General features: G+C 43.3%; 1 protein-coding gene across 1 annotated transcript; it reads right to left on the reverse strand.

Moving 5' to 3' along the window:
• Positions 1–3233: 3233 nt before the first annotated feature.
• On the reverse strand, positions 3234–9307 carry LOC130123483 (ubiquinol-cytochrome-c reductase complex assembly factor 3). The gene is made up of 2 exons (XM_056292660.1): positions 8893–9307; positions 3234–3538 (listed from the first exon to the last, which is right to left on the reverse strand). The coding sequence occupies exons 1-2, from the start codon at positions 9007–9009 to the stop codon at positions 3407–3409; spliced, it is 249 nt and encodes an 82-aa protein (XP_056148635.1). The 5' UTR covers positions 9010–9307; the 3' UTR covers positions 3234–3406.
• Positions 9308–10171: the final 864 nt, after the last annotated feature.

Genomic DNA, 10171 nt, shown 5'->3' on the forward strand with positions numbered 1-10171 from the left:
TTTATCCACAAGGGAAATGTATAGGGAAATGCGATTTTTTTGTCATTACTCTAGATATTTGGGCAGCGTGGTGGCCCAGTGGTTAGCACTGTAGCCTCACAGCAAGAAGGTCCTGGGTTCGAACCCCGGGGTTGTTAAACCTTGGGGGGGGGTCATCCCAGGTCGTCCTCTGTGTGGAGTTTGCATGTTCTCCCCTTGTCTGCAGTGGGTTTTCTCCGGGTGCTCCGGTTTCCCCCACCATCAAAAGAAACATGCATGTTAGGGTTAATACTCCTGTCTGTGCTCTTGAGCAAGGGAATGGGGAACGTACTGGAGTTGGTCCCCAGGCGCAGCATGAAGGCGGCAGCCCACTGCTCCTAGCTACACAGACCACCGCTAGGATGGGTTAATTTGCAGTAAATTACAAACCCCAATTCCAATGAAGTTGGGACGTTGTGTAAAATGTGAATAAAAACAGAATACAATGATTTGCAAATCCTTTTCGACCTATATTCAATTGAATACACTACAAAGACAAGATATTTAATGTTCAAACCGATAAACTTTATTTTTTTTTGCAAATATTCACTCATTTTGAATTTGATGCCTGCAACACGTTCCAAAGAAGCTGGGACAGGGGCAACAAAAGACTGGGACAGTTGAGGAATGCTCAAAAAACACCTGTTTGGAACATTCCACAGGTGAACAGGTTAATTGGAAACGGGTGAGTGTCATGATTGGGTATAAAAGGAGCATTCCCGAAAGGCTCAGTCGTTCACAAGTAAGGGTGGGGCGAGGTTCACCACTTTGGGAGCAACTGCGTGAGCAAATAGTCCAACAGTTTAAGAACAATGTTTCTCAACGTACATTGCAAGGAATTTAGGGATTTCATCATCTCCAGTCCATAATATCATCAAAAGATTCAGAGAATCCGGAGAAATCTCTGCACGTAAGCAGCAAGGCTGAAAACCAACACTGAATGCCCGTGACATTCGACCCCTCAGGCGGCACTGCATTAAAAACTGACACCATTCTGTAAAGGATATTACTACATGGGCTCAGGAACATTTCAGAAAAACATTGTCAGTTAACATAGTTCGTCGCTACATCTACAAGTGCAAGTTAAAACTCTACCATGCAAAGCGAAAGCCATATATCAACAACACCCAGAAACGCTGCCGGCTTCTCTGGGCCTGAGCTCATCTGAGATGGACTGACGGAAAGTAGAAAAGTGTGCTTACTGTGGTCTGACGAGTCCACATTTCAAATCGTTTTTGGAAATCATGGACGTCGTGTCCTCCGGGCTAAAGAGGAAAAGGACCATCCAGATTGTTATTAGCGCAAAGTCCAAAAGCCAGCATCTGTGATGGTATGGGGGTGTGTTAGTGCCCATAACATCATGGGTAACTTGCACATCTGTGAAGGCACCATTAATGCTGAAAGGTACATACAAGTTTTGGAGCAACATATGCTGCCATCCAAACGGCGTCAGGGACGTCCCTGCTTATTTCAGCAAGACAATGCCAAGCCACATTCTGCACGTGTTACAACAGCGTGGCTTCGTAGTAAAAGAGTGCGGGTACTAGACTGGCCTGCCTGCAGTCCAGACCTGTCTCCCATTGAAAATGTGTGGCGCATTATGAAGCGCAAAATACGACAACGGAGACCCCGGACTGTTGAGCAACTGAAGTCGTACATCAAGCAAGAATGGGGAAGAATTCCATCTACAAAGCTTCAGCAATTAGTGTCCTCAGTTCCCAAATGCTTATTGAGTGTTGTTAAAAGGAAAGGTGATGTAACACAGTGGTAAACACGCCCCTGTCCCAGCTTCTTTGGAACGTGTTGCAGGCATTAAATTCAAAATGAGTGAATATTTGCAAAAAAACCCAATAAAGTTTATCAGTTTGAACATTAAATAACTTGTCTTTGTAGTGTATTCAATTGAATATAGGTCGAAAAGGATTTGCAAATCATTGTATTCTGTTTTTATTTACGTTTTACACAACGTCCCAACTTCACTGGAATTGGGGTTTGTAATTTCCCCGTGGGAATTAATAAAGGAAACAAATTTAATTTAATAGTCAGGCATCCGGGTGGCGTAGCGATCTATTCCGTTGCCTACCAACACGGGGCTCGCCGGTTCAAATCCCCGTGTTACCTCCGGCTTGGTCAGGCGTCCCTACAGACACAATTGGCCATGTCTGCGGGGTGGGGTGTGTTGCAAGTGTAGGTGCATATAAATAACTGAGTCGGGCTGTGTTTCTTAGTAACGTGTATTCACCGGCTGTGCCCATAACGGAACTGAGGCATGTTACACAAGGCAAGTATACATCAATCAATGCCCCCGGGGGGAGCTGTTGGCTGCATAACATTACCCTACAACAGGGTGAGTATGTGTCCTGGTCACTGCACTAGCGCTTCCTCTGGTTGGTTGGGGCGCCTGTTCAGGGGGGAATGACGTAACCCTACGTCCCCCTGGTGAAACCCCTCATGGTCAGGTGAAAAGAAGGAGCTGGCGACTCCACGTGTATCGGAAGAAGTATGTGGTAGTCTGCAGCCCTCCCCGGACTGGTAGAGGGGGAGGAGCAGCAACTGGGATGGGTCGGAAGAGTGGGGTAATTGGCCAAGTACAATTGAGGAGAAAAAAAAGGGGGGGTGGTCAAATTTTATTTTATGTAGTATTCGATCAAAATGTTGGGGAATCCCATTTTCAGTGTGGCTCTTCGACAGGTTGGGGTTAAGGGTCCTAATTCATTCTTGCTTTAAAGGTTTAAAGGGAGTCAGTGCCTTAGCCATTGTTTTACAACTTTTTACCGAGATATTTGTTGGCCATTTTGTATTGGTGCGAAAGGCACATTTGTGTTTTAGAGAACACAAAAACCATGAACCAAAACAAAAAGGAAATAAACTTTGCACAAGGGAACAACTGTAATGCAGGCAAGAGTGATTTTCTGTTCAGTCCTCACAGACTCACACTACTGTTGGATTTCTATTCTACTGAGTACGTTCACCTGTTGCACCAGGTCTAAGAAAGCCCCGATTACATGGCAAATATCCATGCACGAGATCAAGTTACTGATCTACCCCCCAAAAATAAATGCTTATCAGAGACCGCCTTTGCTAGCAGTAGTTCATGTGTGGGACGATTCCCTCTAGATGTATTCTGTTCTTCTTTACGCAGTGCCCTGGTGGCTGACAATATTCAGATCCATTATCGTCTACTTTAATAAGGTTGGTGAAATCTAGAGTGAGTTTTTTATGCACTTTTAATATCAAATATACAACAGTATGTTACACGATATGCACAGCAGATACAACAAGGACTTTGATATCACTGGCATTTCCCCCTTCGTTATAAATTCAAGCATTCTTTAATGCTTAAAATGAATGTAGCTTAATCTGGACCGGTGTAGTCCAGAACCGCTGTCTACTTCAAGGGTCCACCGAATTGTCTTGCAATGTTGTCGTTGGTTTCTGCTGCCTCCTTGAGCGCCTGCATCACCAGCGCGTTCCTCCTCCTCGTTTCCTCCATCCTCACCGGGTTAGCTTCCGGTAGATTCTGATGGGCAGCACAAGAACGAGAAAGTGAATTAAATGCACACTACGCTCAACCAAGCGATGATTTTTACTTTAATTCAGAAAAAGAAAATATCAGACAGAATGGACATTCATCTACATTCCTGGATCAGGTTTTGACTGATATTCATGGATTTGCTTTCTAGCTAAAAACCAAACCCTGTATGTTGAAGGATGGGTTCATGATGATCAGGGTCATAATAATCAGCTCTTCTGTAGCATAAAGATTGGATCTGTGATTGTTTTGTATGTTTCCCCAAAACCTCCCTGCATTAGGTAATGTATGGAACTATAAAAGAATGGTATATATGTCATGAATTTAGACTGCGATGAACTTCAACATTGTTTTAAAATGATTAATATGTAAGGTTCCAGCATAGTTTGTATAACAACTTCCAAAACTGTATCTCGATCCATGCTCAATAATACAGGTAAGGAAATCACAGAAAGTTGAATCAGTTCCTCTTGACAACGTTTATTAGGAGAAAGGTTTCATCAGTCATCTAAGTGACCCCTTCAGTCTCAACTGACTCCACCCTTATAAACAATACAGTGGCTTAACGACCGAAACCAACGATAAATTTCATATGCAAATTGCTGTGACCATTAACTAGAGTTAATACTTATGAGCCCCTGAAACGAGATCCAGGCAGTAGTTACCAGAAAAACGTGCTAGATTGTCTGAAGCTGTTAGAACAGGACAATGCTACTGACCGAATGTTTTACCACAGATTATACCCAGGGGAAGCTACACGTAGTCTGTATGGTTTACCTGAGATACATAAACAGAATGTGCCATTACGGACTATTGTTTGTATGATTAACTCAGTGACCTATAACATCTCAAAGTTTCTGGCATCTATTCTTAACCCGCTGGTAGGCAGTAATGAACATCACATTCAGAACACTATGGATGTTGTGGATGAGGTGGGGGACATCATTATGGAGGGGGGTGAAACAATGGTGATGATGTTAAGTTTCTCTGCACATGCGTTCCTGTTGATAAAGTAGTGGAGGTAGTCCGTATGAAATTACAAAATGACCCCACCCTTAGCAATAGGACCACCCTTAACACTGACCAAGTGTGTCTGCTCCTGAAGCCGTGTCTTCAGTCCACATACTTCACATACAGGGGTCAGTACTACAGGCAGAGGCATGGGTGTGCTATGGGTTCCCCAGTCTCACCTGTAGTGGCCAACTTGTATATGGAGGAAGTGGAAAAGAGGGATCTGATGTCCTATCCAGGGACACCACCTAGTTATTGGTTCAGATTTGTGGACAACACCTGGGTTAAAATTAAATCTCAGGATGTACCACATTTCACCGACCACATTAACTCCATGGACAACCACATCAATGCTCACCAGGGAGGATGCGAAAAATGACAGGTTAAGCCCAATTTATGCTCCAAATGTCGGCTAGCAGACAAATGTCTCCCGGCAGACAAAAAAGTGTCTCTCGAGTTCTTACACTGAAATTGCAGTTGTTGATGGGGGACATTTGATTGATGATGTTTACTGTAAAAATACACCAATTTGAATCATTCCTAGGTGACCTGTGAGCAACAGCAAACATGTATACAAGTCACTGAATATGTCCTCGAAAAATCCTGGAACATAATTTACTTTCAAGAGTGGGAACCCTGCTGACCTTTGAACCCCCATTGAAAGCCATTGGAAGATGCTATGATCCTCATGTCAAACGAGAGCAAATCCTACTGTTAGCTTATGGCTCCTTCGCAGGGGTGGGGATCACAGAGTAAATCATAATACGATACTATCACGATACGATACCATCATGATACAATACTATCACGATATGATACCATCATGATATGATGCTATCACGATATGGTACCATCACAATACTATCACGATACGGTACCACCACAATACTATCACGATATGGTACTATCACGATGCTCATGATACGATGCTATCACGATACTATCTCGATATGATACTATCTCAATACTATCACGATACGATACTATCATGACACAATGCTATCACGATACGATGCTATCACGATACCATACTATTATGATAAGTTGCCGACGATAAGGATAGTATCACAATATAATGATTCTGAGATACTCGATAAGACAATCATAAGATATAAGATAAGGCAAGACAATCATCTACGATAAATCACGACACCTGTGTAACTGAAGAAGAAATGACACCCCTAAAAAGGCAGAAAGCAGGAATTCATTGCACTGTGGTGTCAGTTTCACAGAATTTGACAACTGAAATGAAGCAATGTACAACAAAGCGCATAGTGTCTTAGCTTAGTGCCTCTTTAACACACACACACACACACACACACACACACACACACACACACGGTAACTTGTCCATGTGTGTGCCATCATTCCAATGTAAAATAGTCATAAACCGGTAAAAGGCCTAACTGCCAAAGAGCAGAAGAGTTCTGGGGTTAAAATGTTTAAAGGAAGGATACCACTATGCCTTACTATGATATTTTCAATCTGAGCAACAGCAAACATGTATACAAGTCACTGAATATTTTCTTGAAACATCCTGGAAAATTCTTCTAACGTAATTTTCTTCTTCGACAGTGTCAATACAATGAACTCTTTTTTTCTTATTGAGAGAAGCGACTTCCACTGCAGACCTTGTCTTTGCTTCAACTGTCACCACTGAATGTGAGAGAACGTAAACACGATTACTTTGCTGCCTGATTTCTTTGTCACACTGCCATCTTGTTTTGTGGCGGTGCTCTAAGAGTCTACGGGTTGTGTACTCAGAAGAACAAATCAAAGGATACATGGTAGGTACCTACGGCAGGGCCGCACAGCCACTTCGACATGGAACCACAGATTACACCTTTGAGCACCAAAAATTTGGGTGCAAAACAGGGAAAAATAGACAAAACTCGTTAATGTAATAGAATACATACACTTGTAGGTGTATGGTTTTAAGAGACCATGGCATTGCTTCTCATAATCTTCTGAAAGGAAAGAAATGACGTGATCACATAATGCCTGCACTGGCCTCCCTTCATTGGCTTCCTGTCTGTTTTAGGATCCAATTTAAGATTTTATTACTTGTTTTTAAGTCTTTAAATGGGCTTGCACCACCTTATTTATCTGAGCTGATACATCATCATACACCAGTCACAGCACTCAGGTCGACAAACCAGATGCTCCTACATGTTCCCAGATCCAGGCTTAAGAATAGGGGTGACAGAGCCTTTGCAGTGGCTTCTCCTGATCTCTGGAACAATCTACCAGTACACATAAGATCTGCTCAGACTCTCGAGACTTTTATTTGTTAAAGACCTACCTCTTCTCGCTGGCATTCAATTCAAGTTGAGCTTGACACCGTGATTTTCTTGTGCAAATATACTTTTACTCTTGTGTTTTATTGTTTACATTTTATATTCTTTATTTTATTGTTTTCTTTATGTATTATTTTTATATTCATATGTGTAACTTATTTCATATTGTATTTTAAGCTTGTGCAGCACTTTGGTTCAACTGTGGTTGTTTTAAATGTGCTATATAAATAAACTTGACTTGACTTTAGTTTAATTTCAATGACCAAGAAAAACCATTTTTCAGAGTTGTCACTAAAATCACTATATGATGTTAGTCAATCTGTACTTCAAATACTGTAAACGCTTTATTCTCAACTACTTGTGCAAACAACATTTTGTACTTGTCCATTTTAAGCCACTGAACGCTGTATCTGCATTTGACTGGCATACTGTCAGCAAAATGACTAGCTAACTGATGTGAAAGCTAGCCAGCTAGCTAGCCAGTGGAGGCACATGGAAGCATACTGAGCAAAACTGCTGCATGCACACACATAATGGAAAATCTGCAGCTCTGCTGCAATGGTTCCACCTGCTTTTACTTTTTCTTTTAGTTGGTCAATCTTTAACAGAGTTGATGCCACTTCAGTCAGATTACCATGACTTTTCCAAAACTTTGCCAGGACCTGGAAATTGTATTTTAAAATTTATTGACGTTTACAGGTTTCCCATGACCGTATGAACCCTGATAAGAGATTTATTGATTGTTAAAATGCATTCTTATATTTTTTTTCTCTAAGTATCACTGCCAACAGTGGCTTGCAGTTGTGTCAGACTGAAATGGACTGCTCCAGCTGAAGATCTTTAACGCATCTAGGAACTGGATCAGACAAAAATCTCTGCACCTAAGAGGGTCAGAGCTTTTCACATGCAATTTGTGACTCTTCGTAAAAAAAATGAATGGCTTCCAGTCGGTTACTGTAAATATTCAGTGAAAAGGCAACGTTACCTATTTGCCAGGAAGCCAAATTCCCTCATTTGTTCGGTGAAAATAAGAAAATAAGACGGAATACCTATGCGTGAATGAGAGGGAGGATGCAAGGAGTAGAGGTGACGAAGGCATGTGAGTTTAAATACTTGGGGTCAAGTGTCCAAAGTAACGTGGAGTGCAGGTGAGAGGTGAAGAAGAGAGTGCAGGCAGGGTGGAGTGGGTGGAGAAGAGTGTCAGGAGTGATTTGTGACAGAAGGGTACCAGCAAGAGTTAAAGGGAAGGTTTACAAGATGGTAGTGACACCAGCTATGTTGTATGGTTTGGAGATTGTGGCACTGATGAAAAGACAGGAGGCGGAGCTGGAGGTGGCAGAGTTGAAGATGCTAAGATTTTCACTGGGAGTGATGAAGAAGGACAGGCTTAGGAACGAGTATATTAGAGGGACAGCTCAGGTTGGACGGTTTGGAGGCAAAGCAAGAGAGGCAAGATTGAGATGGTTTGGACATGTGTGGAGGAGAGATGCTGGGTATACTGGGAGAAGGATGCTGAATATGGAGCTGCCAGGGAAGAGGAGAAGAGGAAGGCCAAAGAGGAGGTTTATGGCTGCGGTGAGGGAGGACATGAAGGTGGCTGGTGTGACAGAGGAAGATGCAGAGGACAGGTAGAGATGGAAACGGATGATTCGCTGTGGCGACCCCTAACGGGAGCAGCCGAAAGTAGTAGTAGCAGTGGTATTTGTACGTGGAAAATAATCTTATTCTAAATGATGAATATTTTTGTCCCTGAAGGAAAACTGTTTGTACTAAAAGCGAAGATTGTCTGACTACACTGTATTAAAATCAGTGCTACAATCACCACTGAAAAGGAAACTGACTGCTTTATGTTATCAGTTTGTTGTGTTACAGAACCCAACTACTACTAATTCATTTCGACTGTTTGTGTAATTTACCGAAGTGGCTCCCTCGATCATGAGTACTCCCACTTTATGACGTCACCAGCCAGCCGGCCACACAGCGGACCTGCAGTTATTTTACACATTCAGACATTTCAGGGGTAATGAGGGTTACCTTGAGAATCTCCCTCCGCCTTTCTTCTCCTGGAGAAATAACCAACCACATCCCGTATCCAGCCCCAAGCACGCCGACAATGGCAGTGGAGGTCAACACGGTTCGCAGCCCGCTCATCGCTCTCCTTGATCTAGTGGGTCAGCTTGTCTCAAAATCTTGTTGTTGATGTAGTGGATCAGATAGTGGATCAGATTTTCTCAACGTCTTCTTGTTGCTCTAGTGGATCAGGTTTTCTCAACGTCTACTTGTTGCTCTAGTGGATCAGGTTTTCTCAACGTCTTCTTGATCTAGTGGATCAGGTTTTCTCAGCGTCTTCTTGGTGCTGAGCGTAATGTTAAATGCAGCTGTGTTCATTGCAGTGCCACAGAATTGATAAGGTATATTATGTCATGTCAGTCTGTTCAGGGCCACTGCCCCGGAGCATGCTGGGAATTCATTACACATGCGCTGTTTTTGTTAACACAACTTTATTAACACAACAGATCTACTACACAGAGGACAGTACACAGAACAAACATACTTAACAAAGGGGTACATTCCGTTCCATTTCAGATATTAAAAGACACACAAATTAAAAGTTTGGACAGGCTTTTTGTTCGTAGGAGAGACAAGTTCCACATACTGTTCAATATGTTCCGGCGACGGCCGCAGCAGAACCAAGGAGGCAGGTCAGAGGCAGCGGCGGAGTCTTTAGCCGCCGGCACCGCGGATTTACTGACAACGTCAAACAAGGAAAAACACTAGAGTGAAGTGTACCGTGTACTGTGCGTTGTTCGTCGTGTTTCTGGGTTGTGTGTCTAAACTATATGTGATGACCGGCGGGTTGTGTGTCTAAACTATGTGTGATGACCGGCGGGTTGTGTATTTACTACGTGTGGTGCGGCATGTAAATGGCGCGTGTCCAATGTATGAAATGCGCGTGCAGGCAAAGGTGTCCGTGGTCCAAGAGAGAAACACGAGCGTGGTTTTCCAGGGTCCGTAATCCGTGAGAGTGAGTCGTTTTTAGAGGTCCAAACCCAAAAGCCGGGAGTTCCAAGTGAGAGATTCGGGTCCGTGGGAGAGGGCAGAGCTCGAGGGGTTCTTGACGAGACAGGGAAAACCGGATTAAGCAGAACACCGGAAGACACGAGGGAAAACTTGGGTTGACAACCGGACTAGAAGGCACGCGTAAACTAGTTAGGCTAGACAACGCCACCGACCGTCGCTTAGGCGCGTGCTGGTCGGCTGGGGTCTTGCAGGTCGGTGGTGAGCTGGTCTCTGGCAGGTGGGTGGTTGTAGA

The sequence above is a fragment of the Lampris incognitus genome, chromosome 1 (assembly GCF_029633865.1).
Source record: "Lampris incognitus isolate fLamInc1 chromosome 1, fLamInc1.hap2, whole genome shotgun sequence".
Classification (NCBI taxonomy): Eukaryota; Metazoa; Chordata; class Actinopteri; order Lampriformes; family Lampridae; genus Lampris; species Lampris incognitus.